Raw genomic sequence first — 24,496 nt, 5'->3', positions numbered from 1 at the left:
TTTGAGCAATGGTTCTGCATTCCAACACATTCAAATATACGCCACATTCCCATTCCATGCCACCGTACGCATGGCATCATGCTAGTACGCATGCGCCCCTTTTTTCATCGCGCATTGACAATATGCAATCCATATACGCCATTACGCGTCAAAATACGCATGTACGCATACGTAATCCTTGACCGCCATTAATAATAATCCATAATCCAAACATTTGCATAGCGCTGTTTTCCTGTCAGACTCAAAGCACTCAAAAGCTGCAGCCACAGGGACGCGCTCGAGAGGCCACCCTGCATTGTTAGGGAGTCTTGCCTTGAATTCCTTATTGGATGGGTACTTGACTCGGCCGGGATTTGAACCCTGGTCTCCCATGTCAAAGGCGGCACCCTTGGCCAGTACACTATCCAGCCACTGCCATTACGCATCAAAATACGCATGTACACATGCGTAATGACGTAACTAAGTGCCCTCCCCACATTCCAATTAGCTAAGGGGAGGAGTTCAACACTATATAAACAGCAGTTCAGTACTACTTGGCCACTGAGGCGCCAGGTGCTATCTGGACATACTGCTGGTAAGTGAATCTGTTTTGATGCTTGTTCATTATGTGTCTTCTAGAAATTACTCTGCATGTCTTTCTTAAATACCCAATGTACTATTGCCAGCCCTGAACTCCTTTGCACTATTTCATATAGGCTAACTGCTCCCAATACACATATGTATGGGTAAAAAATATATATATATGAATTATGATACTGTTTACTGTATGTTATGAAAGTATCTCGCCACATGCTTGAGATTAACGTTTGATTATGTTTATGATTATGTTTATGAATATTAATGCTATGATGTAATACTTAAAATTACCACTATCTTTCTTCCCCCTAAAACAAACCCCCCCCACCCTTCTTCCCCCCCCCTCCCATTTCCCATCTCCAATTCTTTCCCCATTTCCCCCCCCCCCCCCCCCCCCGGCTCTCCGTCCTCTTTCCCCCCCCCCCTCTCCCCGCCCCCCCTCCACCCCCAAAATACAATAATTAGCCACCTCTTCCCGTTAATTTAAATCACACCAGTGAATTCCATCATACAAATATTTATGTTTATTGATATGCAGTCTGTTCAGGATTTGTACAAATGTGTTGCCTCTTACCCCCAGTTGTGTGCTCCTTCCTATAATTGCCTGATGAAGCGGGTTTGACCTGCGAAACGCGTTGCGACCTTATTTGGAGTATACCAATAAATGTCCCTTTTGTGAATAAAAAAAAAAAAAAAAAAAAAAAAAAAAAAAAAAAGCGACCTTATTTGGAGTATACCAATAAATGTCCCTTTTGTGAATACACAGTTGTTGTGTCTGCTTGTGGGAGGTGAGTCCACCACTGCCTCCTAAGCAATAATTTTAAAAACTTTTAAATATTGTTTTTATCCTTTTGGCGCCTCTGTTCTCTACCATAATACTACACAATTTTCTAATTTTTCTCATAATAATCCTTCACACCACTGATGAAGTACACCACTTCTTTTCATCCCTGAAATCTTATGGAGAGCTCGGCACTGTTCGTTATTCCCCGAACATTCGCCTGTTTGGGTTCGGGTCGAGCACAGCCGAGCACCGCATGGTTCGGTCTCCTCCCCTTGCTTATTGGCGCCTTTGCAGGCAGCCAATAAGCGGCGACGATGCTTTTTCCACAGCTATGGTCACACACAGCAGTGTTTCTCAACCTTGTTACAGCATGTACCTCTTTAGTATTTATTGCATTGGCCAAATACCTTCTATTGCAAGGAACATCATCTCAAGTAAAATAGCAGCCATAATTACCTGTCAGTCCCGGCGGGTGAGCTGGCAGGCAGCAGCTGCTCTTTGAGACACGCTGTCTACCCTCCTTTTCTGTGATTTGGCACTAGGTCATAGAGTTGGAGGAAGACAGCGTGCCCCAGATTGCAGCCACTGCCTGTCTGCTTACCCGCCGGGACTGACAGGTAATTATGGCTGCTATTATACTTACAGGGCCCCGGGGAGCAGAGGGGTAATGGGGGGGGCTTTGCGCAGGGGGACCCCAATGCTACATTTTGCCCCAGGGCTACAGGGCCCCTTAAACCGGCCCTATGTGAAACATGCACCAAGATTTTCTGTTCTTTCCTATTGGGATCACTATCATCTAATGGAAATCCAGTGTGATTGCTACTTTATAAATGTGGTGACTGAAACAAAAAGCACTGAAAAGATATAAACTTTTTAGCTGATTGCCACTATTATAATATATAATATAACTTTATCAATACTTTATCACTACTTATCCCTATGAAATGATCTATATCTTTTTTTTCACCACCAATTAAGCTTTCTTTGGGTGTTAGACTAGAACATCATAGAAAAAGATATACATATTTATATGTTACATAATATAAAAAACACCAATAATATGTGGGAAATTACAGCTATACAACAATCATAATTTATTAATATATGTCAGATATCTTAGTCAATAATTTAAGATAAGATACTGTTATTCTTTATATACATTTTATATAATACCAGGTTGGTCTATAGAGAAGCGAGCAGTCCAAGGCATCCAGATCTGATCAAACTCATGGAGATTGGATTTCAACATGTGTGATATTCGCTCCATATGGTACACCCACCATATTCTATTTATCAACCATTGAGAGCATGGCACCAAACCCTTCCAAAATGTAGCTATCCTGCACCTATTTGCTGCACAGAAGATGGTCAAAAGTTTGTTTTGATATTTATTCAACCCAGAATAAGATTTACAAAATAATGCCACCAACATGTCTTTGCATATCGGGATGTCTAAAATTTCTGAGATTAAACCAAAACATTTGTCCCATGTCCTTTGTACTGTTGGGCATTGCCACCAACAGTGGTATATATTGGCTATAGGGGCATTACAGTTAAAACAACTCGGGGTGGCTACCGCTCCGAATTTAGCTAATTTTTGGGGGGTAATGTACCAATCAAAAAAATGTTTATAAGATTTTTCTTTTGCTACTATATTTGAGGAGGCCTTTGCCATATTGTGGAACATCTCACTCCAATCTAGTTCAATTTCATTACCACGGAAATGCTGCCCACTTCTCCATAGGAGGAATAACGCATGGTAATGTATCTTCATCCTATACAATAAAATGCAAGTGTCCCTGCGTCATCAAGTGAATGGTTGTGTGTCCCTGGCTTTTTTGCACTGAGCAGCAGTACAAAAAAGCTAGGGCAGTTAGGACACAGGGCCGGATCTGACAGTTTGCTGTCTGTGGTTCACAGAGGTTTTCATTGTGGGAAATGAAAACCTCATTGTGGGAAATAACCGCTTTTTCCAACTGCCAAGCAAGCAGCTCCCTGTGTGCATAAACTTCAGACAGTGGTGGGGAATGAGCAAGCAGTACGCGTATGTGCGTGCAATGCGGGGTGGGGGGGGGGGGGGTCTGCGGCTGTGACCTAGCGCCGTTTTTTATTGTGCAAGAGCCGTCTAGCCCTTTCAAAAATTATTTTTTAATACTAGATATCTCCCATCTTGACATACCCGTTATAATAGAGTTTTCGTAACTTCTTAGTTGTAGATAGCAGAAAAAAAAACGCTGTCAGGTACATTGTATAAATATTTGAGTTGGTCCCATGTAATTATTTTATTAGCGACCATCAATTGTCTAAAGGTTAGAATATTACGGTCTCTCAGGGTAATTTAAATTTTTACTGGGCACTACTTGCAAAGTATCTGTACCCACATAAACACACCTCCATAAACATAAGTGTCAGCAAACATTTAGTAATCAAATTGATATACATTACTTCAGTCAGCTTAAAAAGGAACTCCAGTGAAAATAATGTAGTAAAAAAAGTACTTCATTTTTTACCATAATTATGTATAAATGATTTAGTCAGTGTTTGCTCATTGTAAAATCTTTCCTCTCCCCGATTTACATTCTGACATTGATTACATGGTGACATTTTTACTGTGGGCAGGTTATGTAGCTGCTGCTAGCTGTTTTGGCTGTTAGAGACGGCTGTAAACAGCTAATTCCTGTCTGTGAACCTTGTTACATTGTAACAAACTTCCAAAAGTACCGCGGTACTCAAAACTTCTTGTGGGAGGGGTTTCAGCACAAAATAAGTCATACAGCACCCCCTGATGGTCTGTTTGTGAAAAGCATTATATTTCTCATGTAAAAGGGGGTATCAGCTACTGAATGGGATAAAGTTAAATTCTAGGTTGGAGTTTCTCTTTAAACCCCTACTATACAACAACTTTTCATTACTAAAAGTTTTCTGACACTTATGTTTATGAAGGTGTGTTTATGTGGGTATTTTTTGGGCAGGGACCTTTAATTAGGCTTTAAGACTTCCCACCACAATAGTAACATGCAGCTTACTTTGCTAATGTTCAGTGTGGATGGGATATGTGGCAGGGGTGCAGAAGCACTTTTAAGGAGCATTGTGGGTGGGTATAAAGTGTGATTATCGTCACTTTTTAAAAAAAGCTGAATTAATGGCTGCAGCAGACTACTTCATATCTAACTGGTAATTTCAATCAGCAACTTTTTTGAACAGCCTGTGGATGCAGCATGTTACTTTTATTTGGACGGTATCAAAAGCTTCCTGTGTTAAGTGCCATGTACGGGGAGTGCACATGAGGTCACAGCATTAAAATGCTTGAAAGATATCCTAGAAAACAAGTCTAAGGGCTCATTTTCACTGTGCGGCATGCGTCTTGTGAGAAGCATGCTGGCATTTGCTGTGATTTTAGCTTGCATCTGAATGCATGGCACAGCTATAGTTATTTGCATGCAAGACCATTTCTTGGCTGTATGCCGTCCAATTTTTCCCCCCACATGCAAATCAAATGCAGCCCTTTAAAGAGACACTGACGTGAAAAAAAATATATGATATAATGAATTGGTTGTGTACTATGAATAATTACTAGAAGTTTAGCAGCAAAGAAAATATTCTCATATTTTTATTTTCAGGTGTATAGTGTTTTTTCTAACATTGCATCATTCTATAATATGTGGAGATTACGCAACACTCAGCATTCAAAATGATTCTTTCAGAGCAGTATGTGAACTAATGATCTCTCCTCTGGCAGAGAAAGAGTAAATAGTTCAATAACACTTGAGATAATAAAAGTCAGATAACAGCCCTCTCCACGACTTTGAAAGTCACAGAGCTTAATGGCTTTTTTGCATAGAGATAACAACTGGAGTTTCTTAACTCTTCCTGTACTGGAAACAATTAGACTGATGTATTTGATCTTAATGTTTTATTTCGTAGTTGTACTACACATACAAATCATAATATTATAATTGTTTTTTCGCTTCAATGTCTCTTTAATGTCAATAGGCTGCATTCCCCCATCCGGAATTTGAATCTGAATGTAGAGAAACACAGCAAATTGCTCCTAGTGGAAGTGAGCCCTTAAAGTGATATCTGTAGTTCTGATTAACTAAAACTGACATAGTTTAATAGCAAGGAATAATGCAGCACTTTCTCCAGGGTAAGCAATCAGCACATTTTGCAGCACAGGCCAACCACACCAAACTGTCCGTTTACTACATGGAAGAAAAAGCACAATAACCAACATTTGTGTGCCTAACATCCATCTCCTCTGCAAACAGGGAGTCTACAGTCCTCTCTGCTAAAAATGTTGCAACACACAGATTCCAAGTACGAATTCACATCAGGTGCAGTGCAACTTAAAGCACCACTGAAATGGTAAAAAAAAGGGGATTTTTACTTACCTGTGGCTTCTTCCAGCCCCTGTAGTCTGTAAGGTACCTTTGTGTACTCTGGGTCCCCTCCTATGTGCAGCTGTCACCTCTGATAGACCCACCTGTGTGGTCCTGTCCGTACACGTCCTTGATTGTACTCCTGTCATTGGGAGCGTTCTGGTACTACACAATTCTCAAAAGAATTGTACTGTGCATGCACAGAGCACTCCTGCCAACAGGATCACAAATGAAGAGGCACATGGACAGGACCATACATGTGCTGTACCCTATCATTAGAGCTATAGTCACGGGTCTTTCAGAGGTGGCAGCGGCACAAAGGAGGGGACCCAGAGTATGCAGAGGGATCTTACAGACTATGGGGGTATGGAAGAGGCCCCGGGTAAGTAAAAATATCCCCTTTTCCCAGTTCAGTGGTGCTCTAAAGCAAAATCACTGAACAGTGAGGCAGAAACAAAAAGACATATAAAATGTTATGCCCCTTCCGTCCCCCTGGCAACACCTGCACCTCCTGTGGAACACACTACACAGTAAAAAAAAGATTAGAAAGAAGCACTCCTTGTGCTTAACAGTATAAAATAGATCATTGGCACTCAATGCTGAGAGCGGCTCACCTTATTAGATGGCTGAAAATGAAAATATTGACAGTTCAGCATAGAAGCATATTAGTGGCTAAGCCACTGCTTATCTGTTCTCGATCATCCCATCTCTGTGGAAGCACCGTCCGGGGATCCAGTATGGAAACCATTGAAGCTCCCCAGATGAGTCCTCGGCCGGATCGGAATATTAGTAAATCACAGGCTTGTGCCAGTAGATAAGTTCCAAACATTTTTTGGACAGGCTACTGCATGCATTTCATTTATTTTTTCTGTCCAATAAATGTTTGTTACTTACCTACTGGCACTAATACACTTTGATTTACTAACATCACGCATCAGACAAGGACTCGTCTAGGGAGCTTCAATGGCTTCTGTGTTGGATCCCTGGACGGTGCTTCCACAGAGATAGGAGGATTGAAAACGGATAAGCAGTGGTTTAACCACTAATACGCTTGTATGTTGAACTGTCAATATTGGCATTTTCAGCCATCTAATAAGGTGAGCTGCTCTCTGCATTGAGAGGCAGGGATCTAGTTTATACTTTTAAGCAGAAGGAGTGTTTCCTTCTTATCTTTTTTATAGTTTCCCAGCCGTATTGTGGTTCCCTCTGGATGAATAGCTGAATACTTGTGTTTTTAACCTTGGCACTATTTACAGGGTGCGGCATGTGAGCTCCACCGTGGACTAGGGGGTTACTCTTCAATTTTACTGTGGAACACAGAGAACCATACCCAGCACTGACACACTTCCTGCTGGAATTATCCTTAGCAGACAGAGAGAAGCAGCACACAGTCCTTGCTTCCACCCCTTACCCATAAAAATTACAGACTTGGCCCTAGGGGTCTTTTTAGCTGTGTGTCACACCACTGCCAATCCACGCCTCCTGAGGAAGCCGGAAGTACGCCAATGAAACATGTAGAGGCTCACGTGGCTTTACTCTCCCTTGCTGGATTCACTGTCTCCCGTGGGTATCCCTGTGTCCCAGGAAACCACCACCTTGCTTATGATTGCTGCGCTATTCTGAGAGCGAACTTGTTGGAGCTCCAGCCACACCAAGAAATACATAAAAAACTAGAGGTTCTGGATAGAGATGTCACGTACATAGAATTTTCTATTCACTAACAGCAAAGTATCTGAAAAAAAAATTGCAAACCGTCTGTTTGCAGCGAGCTCCATAGACTTGTATGGCAGGCAAACAGCCGCCGACTTTAACAGTTAATACCGTGTTTCCCCGAAAATAAGACATTGTCTTAATTTTTGCTCCAAGAAGTGTGCTAGGGCTTATTTTCAGGGGATGTCTTATATGGGCACTGCATGATATGACCCATGCTGGCCGCCTCTGCTTGCTGCTCATTGTAATGTCACAGTGCCGATCAGGCACCTGTCATGTCATCCCTGCACACAGTTGATAAACCTGCTGTGTGCAAGGATGACATGACAAGTGCCTGATCGGCACTGTATGATGTGTCCCCCACACTGGCCACCTGTGTGGACACTCTGTCGAGCCTCCTAGCCTGTCTCTCTGCTCCCCTGCATTAAGTGTTGCCCCTTCTCACATGTGGCAGCTCTGTCCCACCTTATAGCCTGTGTCTCCGCTCCCCTGTTTTAAGTGCCCCCCGTGTGGCCGCTCTGTCTTGCCTCCCCTGTCTGTGTCCCCCGTGCATGTTACATGTAATGGCAGCCAGCGTGTCTTACTGTAGCCATGCTGCCTGGAGATCGCCGACGTCCTTGCTTCTCCCTCTAGTAACCGGCGCTTGTGTAGATGACGTCATCTATACAAGTGCCGGTTACTAGAGGGAGAAGCAAGGACATCGGCGATCTCCGGGCAGCATAGACACAGTAAGACCCGCTGGCTGCCATTATATCTAACATGCACGGGGGACACGGACAGGGGGCTGGACAGAGTGGAGAAGCAAGGACGTCGGCGATCTCCGGGCAGCATAGACACAGTAAGACCCACTGGCTGCTATTACATGTAACATGCACGGGGACACAGACAGGGGGCGGGACAGAGCGGCCACACGGGGGGCACTTAAAACGGGAGCGGAGACTAAGTAGAGCAGAGCTGCGTCACTTTCTGTCCTCAGCGGCTCCCGGCTCCACTCTCCTCCTCGCTCACTGCACCGATAGCGTCCACCTATGCTATCACCCTGGAGCACCCATAGCACATCATGGTGCTATGGGTGCTCCAGGGTGGCAGCACAGGTGGGTGCTATCAGTCAGAGAGGAAATTCTGAATTCAGGTCTGCTTTAAGGTAGCTAGTTTTCTTTCTCCACCGCAGCACTATCATAATGCAGCAGTCTGCCAAAGAAGAGCAAAAGTACTGCATTCTCACTTTATAAAATATCTTTCCTCCTTATATCCGCCAAGCCATTTCACTAACATTTCCCCCATGAGTGTGGATACGAAATATTTTTAGAAATAAAATATCTCAACTACAAACCACTTGTATGATTATATTCCACTGCTTTCCATTTTAATTTCACTTTAAAAGTAATTACTGATTCTGAAGACATGTCCAACACCATTTCCCTGCCTTTTTTTCCCTAATTACAAATAAATCTTTATACAATAATCTTAATCACTTGTGTAAACAAGATACGATCAGCAAACACATTTAAAGGGATGTACAATGTTTGTTTTGATTTTTTATTTCTACCTTATTTATTGATTTAGCATTGGGAATTGGTTTTAGCAAAAGTTTTTTTATTGGTTTTATAGGAATATTGTGTAAGATTACAAGTTTTTTGTTTTTTTACACTTCTCTTATAAGTTTGACTTTCAAGCTCACTTTACTGCTTTGTAGAAAAAGATTTTATTCTGTAACTTAATTTTGTAGCAATGGGGCTTAATTTTAATCCATCATGGCAGACCACTTGGCCTCTGTAATGTTAGACAATACCTCAATAAAGCAAGATGCCTTTCTGCTCACAAGACATACCAGAAGGTGGAGCTCTTAACCAAGTCATTGTAATATGTACATGTTCCTGCTTCTTTGGGAAAAATATGCTGTCATGATTTTAGCATGAAACACACACACACACACACACACACACACACACACACACACACACACACACACACACACACACACACACACACACACACACACACACACACACACACACACACACACACACACGATGATTAATAAGCATGTTTACTACATTGCAGGAGAAACAGAGGCGCTGCACCTGTTTTGTATTTTGCCTGCGGAAGCGGGCTTGAGACCCAGCGAAACACGTTGCAATTGCTTTACGGACTAAAAACTTTTCTAAAACCATACATAGTGGTTGTGTTTTGGTTTCCGGGGAGTTAAGTCCACCCTTGCCCCCCTGATTTTATTGTTTTTAGATTTGATTCATTTTTATTCTGCTGGCGCCTCTGTTTCTCCTGCAATTTTTGCTATCCACCAGGTGGATGAGTGTGATCACCCCTTTTTACCTACTACAGAGAGCGACTTCTTAGCCTGAGTGGGGACAGACTTAACATCCCCATATGCGCTATTAATGGTTGCCTGATTTGCCTGATTCCGGCAACCCATACTTGTGAGTGTATCTCTTTTGCTCCTATTTTTACTTCTATATCAACAAAAATACACTATTGGGGGCTCTCTGTTGTGTTTTTTTTTTCTTGTTTTACATGTTTACTACATTGTTCTATGTATGTTCATTGGGGTTCTTTGTAGGAACTAGCTACATTGTGGGGTCTTTTAATTATCAGTTAGTCAGTAGCTTTAGATACTGTCACACAATAAAAATATTTGTTGTGGTAAACAGATGCAGCAAGGTGCTTCATCTCAGTGCACAAAACCATCACCATTCTCCCTTTTTTGTCCTGGGATATAAGGGCCCTGTCACCAAAACAACACAAGGTGCATAGAGACTTCACAGTCCTTATTGACAGTGCTCATCACAGCTCTTAGTTTACCCTAGAGGCACAGATTAGATCTTATTCTAAGCCACCCACTTGCAAGTTTCAGTAGAAGGACTAAATGAACTTGCTGTACTGCGTATTTACTTTAAAGAGAGGGAAATGCACTTGATGGAAGTCAAAAATACTTAGCCATAAAAATTGTTCTTATACAAGCACTATAAATGCACTAAAATAATGCCACTTATTCAAGGCAAGGCGTGTGGAAGAAAGCTAACACCGTGTAATGTAATATTAGTTTTGCATTGTATAGCAGAGCATTTTATTAAAGCATTTTGATTTACTAGCCACAGATCTTATCTTTCACAGCTAGCCACACAGGCTCCTGGTATTAATAGAGCTTTCTTAACCCTTTTAAGGACTCGAATGTCTGGAGAGATATTGCCAAATTTGCACTTCACAGACCTAGAAATGCTTTTACGCTGGAAACAAATGAACATTATACCAGAAGAGTGTTGTGTTTCTGTTCCCCATCTATGGCTGAATTTAGATGGAGAATGTGCAGACACATTTCAGGGTATTTTACTATTTTTTGTGTATTGCTGTGTGTGATTTTTAAGTACTTGTTTATGTAAAAAAATATAAAATAAATAAAAGATTAGTCTGACAACGTTACTGTCATAGTATTGAAAAGATTTAGGTTATTTTAATTAGGAAACCTACTGTGGCAGCTTCTCTACCGTTTTACATTGACTATTTTACACTCAAGATTTTTTATTTTTAGCAGAATACAAGATATTATTCCTAAATAAAATATTATCACCTAGGCAGTAATTGAGCTTTCAACAAAGTAGGTTAACTGCAGTGATCTATAGCCAAAGTAAGTTAATAACACTTATATCAGAATTAACACAACGTCATGGACATGACTGAGACTAGAACCACAATGTGAAAGCAAATATAAAAAGTGCAACATGAAAAATGATTAAAACCTTATGTAGGAAACCACATAATTATACTTAACACTACAGATAAATGTAACAGTTTATTGAAAACAAAAAATAACTGAAAAAATGCAAAGAAAAATAACATTTGAACTCAATGCAGTAGTGAACTGTGTATTTAGTTGGAAAATAAGCAATTTGAATTAACAAATCATAGCACACTATTGGTAAAGAAGTACAATTTATGCAACAAATGCAGACAACGCAAGTCATAAAAAATATAACATTCTAAGTCGCAGACAGCTGTTCCCAGACTAGGTATGCACACAAAAAGAAATTTATGGTGGTTAGATAAGGTCACTTTAGGAAATCAGCAGTGCATGGAGCACAGAAAACCTAGTATGTAACTGCATCCTGCTGCATGCTGCTCAACAGACCCTGCAAGCTAAACCAAACACTGCACTACCTCTAACAATCCCAAGCCTTTCCTAAATAACCCTTTCCTGAACAGCAGAGAGCACCTACAAAATAAACTCAAATACTATATAACATACATTTAGGATGATGCCATAGAAATGTAATATCTACACCAATTTACCATCACTACGACTACTCACAGTGAGCACTGTACACTCCAATAAATAAAAAATTACATTACACCTGTTAATGTGTATAAAATGATATACCAGGGGACACAAAAGTCTTTACATGGTCTGCATTGTGAAGATTTGCACTCACTAAGCTCATGTGTTCAACAGCTTGTTTAGTTATATTTTTGTTATATCAATCAAGTATAAGATATGTGCTAAGGCAAACTTCTTTATGCATTTCTTTTTACAAATCACAAAATTATTTTTTATTTACAAATTGTTTAAACATGTGAACATAATTCATAGCTCAAAGCCTAAGGTGTAACTCCAGCTTCAATTAAAACAAACAAACAAACAAATTACTACTTTAAACTGTATTTGATGCACTCACTGATTCAACTGCTGACTTATTACAGAGTGTTGTTTTAGCTTCTAGATACTTACACCATACATATAAAAACCGAATCTATTAAATTATATAAATTTGGAGCTTAGGATAAAGTCAGAAATATTCCAGTTACATTCTCTACATAAGAGCAATACACAAGAAATACCTCTAAAATATATTAATAGAAAAAGAAAAACAGCATATCCTTTCTGAAAGCAAACCTGAAAAATGTAATAAATGTTGCACCACATGCTATGTACATCAACACAGACATCTGATATAACGCTGTTGCTGTGCTAGGCCATGTACCATTACACTGCAGTGAACTGCATAAAATGAGTAAGAAACAGTGTAGTAGATAAAAGATACTGGTTAACAAATGTTAAGCTTACCTCCTGAATTCCTACAAAAATTCCAAAAACTGCATATGGAAAAGGAAAAATAAAAGGCAAAATAAAAAAATAAAAATGTCAGCGAAAAGGCTCACGTCCGGTATGCCACTTAGAAGAACACAAACAAAGCGAGCAGCTGGAGTAACAGAGAAGGTGCTGGATTTCAGTATTGCAAGGTTCTCTGGTAGCTGTCAGTATTGTCTTGATTCGAGTAGGACTAAGACACTTTGTCCTCCCTTGAGCTGTCACTGTGCTGCCAACTCCCTGCAGTTATTTAAGTTAACTAAAGAGGTGATCTGGATAGTAAACAAGTCCTGCTCAAACCAATGGCTTTCCACACCTTTCTGTTTATAGCAAGATGACTTGTGCTCAGAGGTCATTACCGTCAACAACTCTTGTCTTTCAGTGGCGATCTGGTATTCTGTATGTATCCTAAGGCTCTTTTTATCAAGCCACCTTCCCGGGACTCTGCTCACCGGCTGTCACAATGACACATCTGCTCCTTATTGTTTTAGCTTCTTCAAACTGGGGGCTCCATGTATTGTTGTAATGCTACTACAAGGATATATTTTATAAAAGTCTGACAGGAGATTATATATTTATGGATGCCAGCAACAGACAACAAGAAGGCTGATATAATGGCATAATGTCATGATTCTTCTATTTTGACTGCAACACAGACGCGGTGTAGGCTGACTGTTTTGATCGGGTGCAGCAAACAATTTACATTATCGAAGGGGAATAAAATGTTTTAGGAGTAAACAAGAAACAGTTGATACTGTATACTTAGCTACATATTGACAGAAAATGTAGTATTACTTAAAGTAGAAAGTTCTAAAGAAAATGAATAGGCTATTTAACCAGGCAGCACAAAGATAAGTAATAAAAAATCAATTTATTAATTCATGTCAAAGTGATGTACAGTAAATATTTTGCATTGCTATAGACTAGAGAAATAATTCAAAAATGTTGCACTGGTAAATTTTGCTTCCACTGACATTAACTAACAAACTTGTACAGTTCTTTTCCAAAGGTAAAATAAAAAAAATACAGTATGATACAGTATGTCATCTTCCATTACATGCCTGAAGCAGGATCTATATGTCTCACCCTTCTAAAGAAAGCTTGTTCTCAAACACTTTTATGTAATGCAACAACAAGGTCCAGAGAACAACTTTACAGATAGCCAAGATTAAGACCTCTTTCACAGTGGGACGTTAAAGTCGCACGTTATAAAACATTATAACGCAGACTAACGCACAGCAATAAAAAGTCTGTGCGACATTCACAGCGCACACATTGCGTTGTGTGTAACGTGTAGCAATATTTAGAGAGTGCTGCATGCTGTGCGTTTAGCAATACATTTGCTGCGTTATGTGTATTGCACATGCTCAGTAATGTTTCTTTTTTTTTTACTGTAACGCATGTGCTATTTTTGTTCCATCAGTATGCAATGAAATGGCGCACCAAGAGACACATAACGCAGTGCAAAATAACGTCCAATTTTATAACCTACATGCACTGCGTTAGGGGCACGTTGTGCAACTTTAACGTTGCATCAAACGCAACCTCCCACTGGGAAAGAGGCCTAAGGAAAGAAACCTTGCTGGATTTACCATACCATTGGTATTGGTATACATTCTGGACTACAGTTTCATAATAAATGTACTATTTTAAAAAGTTCAAGTATATAACCAAGTATATATTTCACACTTACACATAGTGAATATACTAGTCACATCTGAAATAAATATTTATAAAAAAAAATCAAACTGCACAAAACAAATTCTATTTTAAAAGACTTAATTCCAAGGTTCAAACATGAATATTTGAGGAAATAAGAACTTACTATCTCTGAATTTGAGTTGAACCACTAGTGGGTTGTAAATACAAAATATATTTCATATGTAATAATACTATCCTTACTCTTTCAAATTAGGATTCTAATCCATCCATCCATCTTACAATATCCATCAGCCATATGAAATATGGATGTCCGCTGTTGGTAACTAGATAGCTATTATATCTTTAGGTTTTGCTGTGACAGGGAGAGGAGACAGGAGACTGAAGATATGTCAAAGAGCACAGGAGGCCCATGCTGATTCAGAAGCCACCCAGGCTGAGCACTTAACCCATCAGCTCCCTGTTACCCACAATACATTGCGTTTCCCTGTGTCTACCTATCAACATGTACAACATGAACATTTTTATTCCTTTTTCATTTTACCACCAATACAGCCAATATGGTACTTTCTTACATACAGTTCTTTGAAAAGGGAAGTGCGTAGTAAGTCTATGGTGTAGATAATTAATGTCAGCTTTAGGATGAGTGGGAAGGTAAATCCTAGACTTCTATATGTTATAATTAGAGCCTGAGCTAGCTGTAAAGGAGAGTGATACTGGTTAGATAAACCTGTACAAGGATCCCTGGATAGCTTGAAATCAGTTTGGCAGCAGAAACCATATCCATTTTCATACTCATCGTGATGGGAACTACAATGGAGCTGTAATCCTATCAGCATAACATATGACTAACTTAGCTTGTCAGCAGCTGGATAACACACATTTCATTTTCAGGCTTTGCTGCTGCTATGATAATTATTAGACTTGGTGTACTTTAGATGGCAGCCATAGATGGACTATGTTAAATAAGCAAATCAGCAAAAGTCAGTGCTACACAACACCAGAGACAGCCAGAGTATCTGTTTCCCCATAATGCCATTATACATGATTTATTTATTTATTTTATCGTTTACATAAGCTGATTACTATTTTATTTATTAGACTATACCAGACTACTAAATGGTGCATTGTGATTGGAAGCTACAGTTTTCAGTTTCCGTTTTACATTAACACTGTAAAATGGTTTGAACAAAATACCATTATTTTTCTTAAAGCAAACCTGAAGGGAAATAAACCCAAAAATGTATGATATAATGAATTGTATGTGTAGTACGGATAATTAATATAACATTAGTAGCCAAGAAATCAGTCCCATATTTTTATTTTCAGTTACAGAGCTTTTTTTTTTTTAATAACATTGCATCATTCTGTCATATTTGCAGTTATACACCACACTCTGTCTTTTAAGCTATAAAACAAAGCAGAAATTAAGACTCTTTGAACTTTCCTGCAATACAACCTTATCTAAACTGTCTCTCACGTTTTCTTGCTGTTTAAGTGATTCAGAAAACAGGACTGTATTTGACCCAGTGGGTCATATAGCTCAGAGAAGCTCTTTTGCATTTATAACAACTAAATTCCTGTACTGAAAACCAGTATGAGACTCTTTTCTGTTCTAGTAATGTTCTATTTCTCAGCTATACTACACATACAATTCATTATCTCATACGTCTATTTTCGATACAGGTTTGCTTTTATCTATGAATAAACATTCATTCTGTAAGTTGACTTCTTTATAATATAACATATGTAACACATACAATGATTTCATATGCAGAGAGTGAATGGAGATATTGTGCTTGGTTCTCCAATGTTTTAAGTGCACCTGTCTCAAAAGAAACAAGCAGTCCATCATTGCTGACCTAGTCCTTAAAACACTGCTACTATCCTGGGTGTAATACTGATAATCTGCAATACTTGCTAAATCGCTCGCTGGAACCAGCATGCAGATTGGGTTTTGTGACACTCCCCTTACAACCCTGATTTGCATTTTTATTTATAGGTGAGTCCATCAGAAGATATAAAACCCAGAGGAGGCACAGCGCTAGGCAACTTTGCTGAGGGATGGCAATGGCGAATTTCATAATAATTAAAGTACTTTATGCCTATTCTGCTTCTGGACTCCTCCATATTAATCACTTTATTACCTTGACTAACAGATTACCCTGCGGAAGAGTTCAGTGACAGCTCATGTGTAATTGAAGCCCTGAGAACATCATTGTGACACCAACCTACTTTCAGCTTCTGTGTATGAAGCAGGGAAGGGTGGGGGATGGATGGTTTAGGAGACAGGGTCTAATATCAAGCCTGAAAACCTCCATAGATGAATAAACAATAAACAATGATCATCGTCTCTCCACCTTTTAAAGGATGTACTCTCCTACAAACCTTCAGGTGCACTCTAGTTAAGAGAGAATCCATGTTTCTTTGAAGGACACGTTTGTTTTTTTGCTTCTAGTTACAAACCCTCAGGAGTTTACTACACCTTGCTACTCATGTCCATTTAAAGTACATTTACCAGGATCACATAAAAGGGCACGTGCAATAGGGATGAAACAATTCTAAAATTTTGTTCATGCAATTCGATATATAAAGATATAAAGCCTCTAAATATAAGAAGGTTCACATGATTTTTACAAGCCAGTTAAAGCACTTCTCCTAACATGCATCAGCAATGCGAATGATGTCATTTATCACATATTCTACTATGTACGTGAATTCCACATAGCTGGTGCACTGACTGAGTTGTATGCCCCACATCCAAGGCCAGACCACAGCTATAACCAGCCCACGGCGCTGGCTCAGACTGAGCCCCAGGAATCCGGAGTGGTCACAGCCACATAGTGTACTCTTACATTCTCCACGATTTCTGCTGATGTGAAGAGTGGAGCTGATAAGAACACAGAAAATGTGCTTCTGATGTATTTATTGTTATTTCTTTATAAGAAATGCAATCATCTAAATGATCTTCATTCATAGGCAGTTAAATCTTGCACTTTCAATTTTTTTTTCACCAGCCCGCTGCCTTATATCTTTAATCCTTTCTAATAATCCTTTTTACCAATCAACCACATCCACTTGCATTTATTTTTTTTACGGTGGACGTAGGTGATCTGGGAGAAAGATTGGCGGCAAGGATCCGGAGGTGAGGAGGTGACACAGCATCAGTGGCAGGCCAGCACCAGCTTCTGCACTGTAACTCTGCCTCGCTTGCAGAGCACCAGTTTAATTCAGTTATTAGGCAGTGCCCCTACGATTGGACCAGATGCACCCACTTAAAGAGAAACTCCAACCTAGAATTGAACTTTATCCCAATCAGTAGCTGATACCCCCTTTTACATGAGAAATATAATGATTTTCACAAACAGACCATCAGGGGGCGCTGTATGACTGATTTTGTGCTGAAACCCCTCCCACAAGAAGCTCTGAGTACAGCGGTACTCTGGGCAAACTGCCACAATGTAACAATGTTCACAGACAGGAATTAGCTGTTTACAGCTGTCTCTAACAGCCAAAACAGCTAGGAGCAGCTACATAACCTGCCCACAGTAAAAATGTCACCATGTAATAAATGTCAGAATGTGAATCTCGGAGAGGAAAGATTTTACAATGAGCAAACACTGACTAAATAATTTATACATAATTATGGTAAAAAATGAAGCACTTTTTTTACTACATTATTTTCACTGGAGTTCCTCTTTAAAGAGAACCTGAACTGTAAATAAAATGTCAAAATAACCATCCACAGGTCACACTTACCTCCTGTGTAGTCTTCTCCTCAATCTCTTTCTCCTCTCCTGCGTCTCATTTGTCCACTGTGATCAATGAAATTCCCCTTCCTCCATTTTAAAAATGGCCATTACCCCCTAACAGCTTCCTGGTCAGCACACTGTTGAACTGTAATATCACCCACTGGAGCCATAGAGAACCATGGACACTACCTTGCACATTCAGTTGTAACTGACAGCTGCTGATATATAACTGACAGTCAGCAACTGGTATATTTCAGTTCTGACAAAATATTGTCAGAGCTGGAATGGATCACTGTAAGAAGAAAATGGTGAGCGTCTGAGAGGAACTGACGGCGAGGTCAGTATGTAATATTCATTTGCAGCTACATCATGTGTTTATTTTAAATAATTTTCCTTGCTTCAGGTTCTCTTAAATATTTATATTTTGTGGCCCAGTGGTGAGGAATGGGGCCGGCAACAATCAGAGATTTGAACATGGTCCGAAACTTTGATCTGAATTGGTTGATGCTGTGCCAGATTTTATTGGCAACAGTGCCATCTAACGGCATCCGCTTTTCCTATGTCTGACTATGTCCAGCATTGGACCTATAGAGGAATAGGCCAATGTCGGACATAGCCCGACATAGGATTTCAAATGGTTACATTAAATCTTTAGTGAGAAGTAAATGAAGGCTACCATATTGGGAAAAATTGCTAATGCTACTTGCCTTGCTGTTCCTCTGCCTCTAATATTTTCTAAATCACTAACCCAGAATATTTTTGCAGATAAACTGATACGACATCATTCTGACACCATGACCTGTATGCTCATTGGAAGTGCACTTACAAAAGGTTTTAGGTTCTAAAGATAAGGGTCACATTTTCTTCACTAGCCCAATATCCAGTTACAGCTAAATGACAGTTAAATATACAGTTAAACAGTTAAATGACAGCTCCAACTTCAGACATGCAAATCTAGTTCCTGTTTCCTCCATGAACGCAAGCTGTCTTATGACTTGACTGACTGCTCGGCATACACTATAATCCAGTGGCTTTGTACTCAATGAACGTTATAGCCATTGCATGTCTGCCTGTGCACACCCACCACTGGTTTTTAATGTGCCCCAGCTCCTCCCATGTGCTTTGAATGAAACATGGTTAACATGATTCTGTCGACAAACTCCAACTTCCTGACTCCTGACCCCATACCCACCAACTCTTCCTGGCACTGCATCTGTGAGCCATGGAGAATGTTGTTCCTTCTGTAGCCAATCACAGTACCTAGTGGTATATTTTAATAACTGATACAGCCAGGAGATGCAGACTACATTGGAAATTGATTATGTGACTGTAGCCTTTGTGGACCATAGCAAATATATATTCTCTTCCTTTTACCAGTGATCTACACATTCTCTACATACATCAATCCACCACAACATGACAACCACTGTTTGGTGAGGTGGATAACATTGGTTTTGTTGTTATAATAGCACTCATTAAAAGGAACCTGAGGTGAGAAACCTGTGGAGGATGCCATATCCTTTTAAACAGTAGCAGTTGCCGACCAGTCGTGCTTATCTTTTTGGTCAGTAGAGTTTGATTCACACGCCTGAAACAAGCATGCAGCTAATCTAGTCAGGCTTCAGTCAGAGCACCTGATCTGCATGCTTGTTCGGGTCTGTGGCAAAAAGTATTAGTAGCAGAGGATCAGCAAGACAGACAGGTAATGTGCATTGTTTAAAATGAAATAAATATGTCAAACTCCACGTCTCTCATTTCAGATTTCCTTAAAGGGAATGGATATATCAGGCAGCAAGTTTCACACACTGAAAGGTATCCAAACATTACAATGCATCCCAGTTTCCTGGGTGTATGACTGTGTAGCCACTGAACAGGCAAAGCCTCATGCAAACCTCTCTCCACTGGCAAACATGCCTATAGTCAGCTATTGTCACTCAAAACCGTACCATGGAGTGATGGGAGAAGGTAGCCTTCTCTAATGAATAACATTTTCTTATAGATACATTTTCCCCATTTCTCAATCCAATCAAGTATCTATGGAATAAACTTCATGAAGGTTCCAGCTTGCAATATACAGGACTTAAAGTGGACCTGAACTCTTGTACAGGGCAGAAAGAAAACAGAGAGAAATGCGCCCTGTGTGTATTTAGAGAGTTTAGCCTGTCTAATTCCCCCACATATGTGACTAATCACAACTGTAATTTTATCTCTCAGCTGCGACGGCTGGCTGCCCCGGCAAATATCCTCATCACAGGATGTTAACGCTATGTCTGCTTCCATGAAAGCAGGAAGTAGACACACCAGATTCATTGCAGGATTTGTATCAGCTGTAATAAAGAAATGTTTTCTTTAAAGGTTATTATACTGTTGCTTATCTTTTAGAGCAGAGAGGAAGTTCTGAGTTTAAGTCCGCTTTAAAATATTTACTGTTTATATTTTGGTGCCATATGCCATAGGAGGGACTCTTTCATATTGTGGAGTTCATGCTTTCATGGGTCAAAAACTTAAAACAAAAACGTATGGCTGCTTAGTCTATATAGATGCTTGCTTGCATGCCTTAAATTCAGATCTAAGAATAATCTAACATTAAAAGAGATTACATGAAACATGACGTGCAGCAACATTCCTTTTCAGCAAAAGTTGCTGGATTAGCAGATGAGAGTGATGTACATCGGTGCATCTGTTTCCAGCATTCAGGTAACCTCAAGTCATAAGCTAAAGGGTGTGCACTATCACCTTGCGGCACTCACATTCTCCTGTGTTTATACGGCTTTCCTCTGGGTGACCTGGTTTCCTCCACAACCCAAAACCTTAATGATGACGTTTACTGAATTCCTCACAAAACTGGCATGTTTTGGTTCTTGTTTTATACTCTTTTCAAATGCTTTAAATTATTTGTCAGTGTAATATAAATCTAGAAATAAATGAATGACCCCTTCCTACAGGTAAATCTGTAAAAGAAAGGTAGCACTTCAACAACAGTCACTATTATACAATTACTGAGTTATAAAAGAGAAAAAATAATGTACATTCTATAATAATGTAGATTCAGAAAGATAACAGGACTTTGAAGGCTGGAAGAAGGAGGAAAGCGGTGCATTGCAATCATAATTAGGTATTATATTTTCTAACTCACCGTGAAACAGCGAGAGATGTGTTCTGACTGGTTGTTATGGGTAACAAATTGTCCCTTCATTCAAGCTCATTGTAGCTGCATTCCCAAAGGTAAAGTTGAATGTGCTGTACTTGGTATGCAAGGCCCAAGTAATAAAGGAACAAACAGGAACCATGGAGCGTTGCAAAAAAAAAAAAAAAAAATGAATAAAAAAATAACCTTAAATTGCACTTAAGTAAAATGGAATAAGCTTCAATCTGCTGTAAGTAAAAATCTCAAAAAGCACATTTTGCTGCTTAGAAGACAACTGTACAACCCCCACTGGGAACGAGCTTTAAGCCAACCACTTTGCGCTCGACAACTTTAGATGTTTCACACACAGTGCAGCCAAGCTTCTCTTGCCAGGTTAGAGTATAGCAGCATGGAGCGTGGACTGCTAGACTTGGACTGAAGATGGAGCTCTTTCCCCAGACGACTGCACACAGCTTGAGCAGCCCAGAAATAGTATGAGTGAAAGTTACACCTGCAGCACATTTTCGGCACCATTTTTTGTCACCACTACAATGCTGAAATGACAGATTGGCGTCTGAGTTGGGTTAAAACTCATAAAACATGATTGATGAACTCTGTAAGTAAGCAATGGCAGTTCAGATTAAGAAGTGACTGCCTTCATTTCACAAGGCCGGTGCTCCACGACTTTATTCTTAGACCAAGCTCCCAGGACTGAGAGAGTCATTAATAAATATTTATGCCAAGGCATCCTATTCTTGGGGATTTTAAAATCTTTAATGACAGCTAGTCAAGATTAATAGCAAGTTTAAAATTAGATGCGATGTATGTAAAGGGATACTGTGCATAACATGCTAACATTATGTTTAAATTTGATTCCTATTGTCCTTCAGTGTGCAGCTGCACCATATCTTAATCATCATATCTTAATCTATAGGCGTGTGTCTTAACCTTTTCTGAACCACAGCCTCTGCATATAGTACAAAGTTGTGCATTGTAAATTCCATCAGTATGTCCATGTCTTTTATTCTATGTCATTTATGCAAGTGTCACAGTTGATCATAGGTTTCTTATCCCCCTAGGGCGGGCATTTAAAAAAAACGTCTGGGGGCCAAATGTGGCCCGTCAAGCCATTTCTGGTGTCCCCAAAGCTCTCTACAGTTGTTAATTCCATGCAGCACACAGGCAGTAGCTGCAGTGCCACATGCAGGTACCAGCAGCAGTAACAGCCACTGATTAGCAGCTGGCACTGCGCTAACTGCTCACGGTATATGGGTTATTATCATGTATCTACCCGCAAATATTGTGTTTAATTTTGCTAGTTTGGCCCCGTAGCACTCTCAAGTGCGCTGATATGGCCAGTGGTCTAAAAAGTTTGGTCAACCCCGCCCTAGAGGCTCAAAATGTGACTTGACAATGAACTGACAGGAAATGATAATGCTTTTCTCCTGGGTAGCAGAGAAGAGCTTTACATCTCCAAAAACTAGCCAGCAGCAATCACCCGTATGAACCGGAACTAAGGCGTAAATCCCAGATGTTGTAGCCTATTTATAACAAGCAAAAATCAAAACAGGCATTTCTGTGGGCTCCAGCTTTTAAAATCTGAATGCCATTTTGATAACATTCTACTCTATAATGGGGTAATGAGATTTTAGGCACTCTCAATCAATATTGTTTTATAAATGAATACAATATGTTTTATCTTCCAATTACAGCTTGCTACTGCTATTACTTTCTTTACTGGGAGAAAGTCAAATGACATTTCACTGGATCACTGTCTATAGGTTTACTGCATTGACCTCTTCACTTACACAAAAATGGATCTACAGTAATGTGGAGTTGATAGGGTGCTATGTTTTTCTATATGTATATCTAGATATAATAATTCCCACATGCTTCTTCTTGTTAAGCCTTGTACACATGCCGGTGTACTTTCACCACAGGGATTGGGGCTCAATCCCTCAGGCGACTGTTCAAGGGTAAGTTCTGTACAGCTACTAGCCAAGTGACATGTCTGTTGCTATGAAGGGGGAGGAGGAACAACAAATGGCTTATGATGAGCCAACTTCTGGCAAGTGGATTGAGAAGTAGTAGAACAGTGTGCACAATGGTTTATTGGGAGTCATCGTCTCAAAAGATTTGGCACTCCAGATCCTGGGTCCTTTATGCAAGCTAGAATCTCAGCTGAGATTGTCCATAATGACTATCTTGGCTGAGATGTGTACTTAGCTTTAAGATTACACTTATAGTATATCATATCCAGGGACATAATAATAGCCCCAGTGACCCCTGAGATTGGGCTTCCTCCCGTCCCCATGTACCTGCTGCAGAGATGCGGCTCTGCTCTATGCTTCTCAGCCGCGCACTCTCTGTGCTGCCATTCGCTGGCTCATGATCACATGGCCAATGCAAGTCACGTGACTGAGAGCCAGAGGGTGGCATCATGGACTTTGCAGCTGTGAAGCATGGAGGAGGAGGTTTTGGGGACATTATATATATATATATATATATATATATATATATATATATATATATATATATATATATATATATATATATATATATATATATATATATATATATATATATATATATATATATACAGTAGGGTGCGAAAGTTTGGGCAGCCTTGTTAATTGTCATGATTTTCCTGTATAACTTGTTGGTTGTTACGATAAAAAATGTCAGTTAAATATATCATATAGGAGACACACACAGTGATATTTGAGAAGTGAAGTGAAGTTTATTGGATTTACAGAACGTGTGCAATAATTGTTTAAACAAAATTGGGCAGGTGCATAAATTCGGGCACCACAAAAAAAAAATTAAATCAATGTTTACTAGATCTTCCTTTTGCAGAAATGACAGCCTCTAAATGCTTCCTGTAGGTTCCAATGAGAGTCTGGATTCTGCTTGAAGGTATTTTGGACCATTCCTCTTTACAAATTATCTCTAGTTCATTCAGGTTTGATGGCTTCCGAGCATGGACAGCTCCCTTTAACTCACACCACATATTTTCAATTATATTCAGGTCTTTGTGCTGCCTGTGGGCGGAGAAAAGGCTTCCTCTGCATCACTCTGGCATACAGCATCTCCTTGTGTAAAGTGCGCTGAATGGTTGAACAATGCACAGTGATTCCATCTGCAGCAAGACGATGTTGTAAGTCTTTGGTGCTGGTCTGTGGGTTGACTCTGACTGTTCTCACCATTCGTCACTTCTGTTTATCCGAGATTTTTCTTGGTCTGCCATTTCGAACCTTAACTTGAACTGGGCCTGTGTTCTTCCATTTCCTCAATGTGTTCCTAACTGTGGAAACAGACAGCTGAAATCTCTGAGACAGCTTTCTTTTTTCCTTCCCCTAAACCATGATGGTGAACAATATTTGTCTTTAGGTCATTTGAGAGTTGTTT

General features: G+C 39.8%; 1 protein-coding gene across 14 annotated transcripts in view; it reads right to left on the bottom strand.

Annotated features, from left to right (window-relative positions):
* Positions 1-24,496, bottom strand: part of EYA4 (EYA transcriptional coactivator and phosphatase 4) — a 481,052-nt gene that overhangs the window by 275,561 nt on the left and 180,995 nt on the right. For 9 of the 14 annotated variants that reach the window (XM_068231607.1, XM_068231594.1, XM_068231600.1 and 6 more), the window contains exon 1: positions 21,098-21,172. The exons of 2 other annotated variants lie outside the window; for them this stretch is intronic. In XM_068231607.1, coding sequence (XP_068087708.1) covers positions 21,098-21,157 — 60 coding nt within the window. In that variant the 5' untranslated portion in view covers positions 21,158-21,172. Of the gene's footprint in view, positions 1-12,526; positions 12,742-17,968; positions 18,753-18,787; positions 18,852-21,097; positions 21,173-24,496 lie in introns of those variants that run through there. 3 more of the 14 variants (XM_068231601.1, XM_068231605.1, XM_068231604.1) reach the window with 3 other exon arrangements.

Source organism: Hyperolius riggenbachi, chromosome 4 (assembly GCF_040937935.1).
Source record: "Hyperolius riggenbachi isolate aHypRig1 chromosome 4, aHypRig1.pri, whole genome shotgun sequence".
NCBI classification, from domain to species: Eukaryota; Metazoa; Chordata; class Amphibia; order Anura; family Hyperoliidae; genus Hyperolius; species Hyperolius riggenbachi.
The sequence above is the reverse complement of the archived record's forward strand: the minus strand, read 5'-3'. Positions and strand labels throughout refer to the sequence as shown.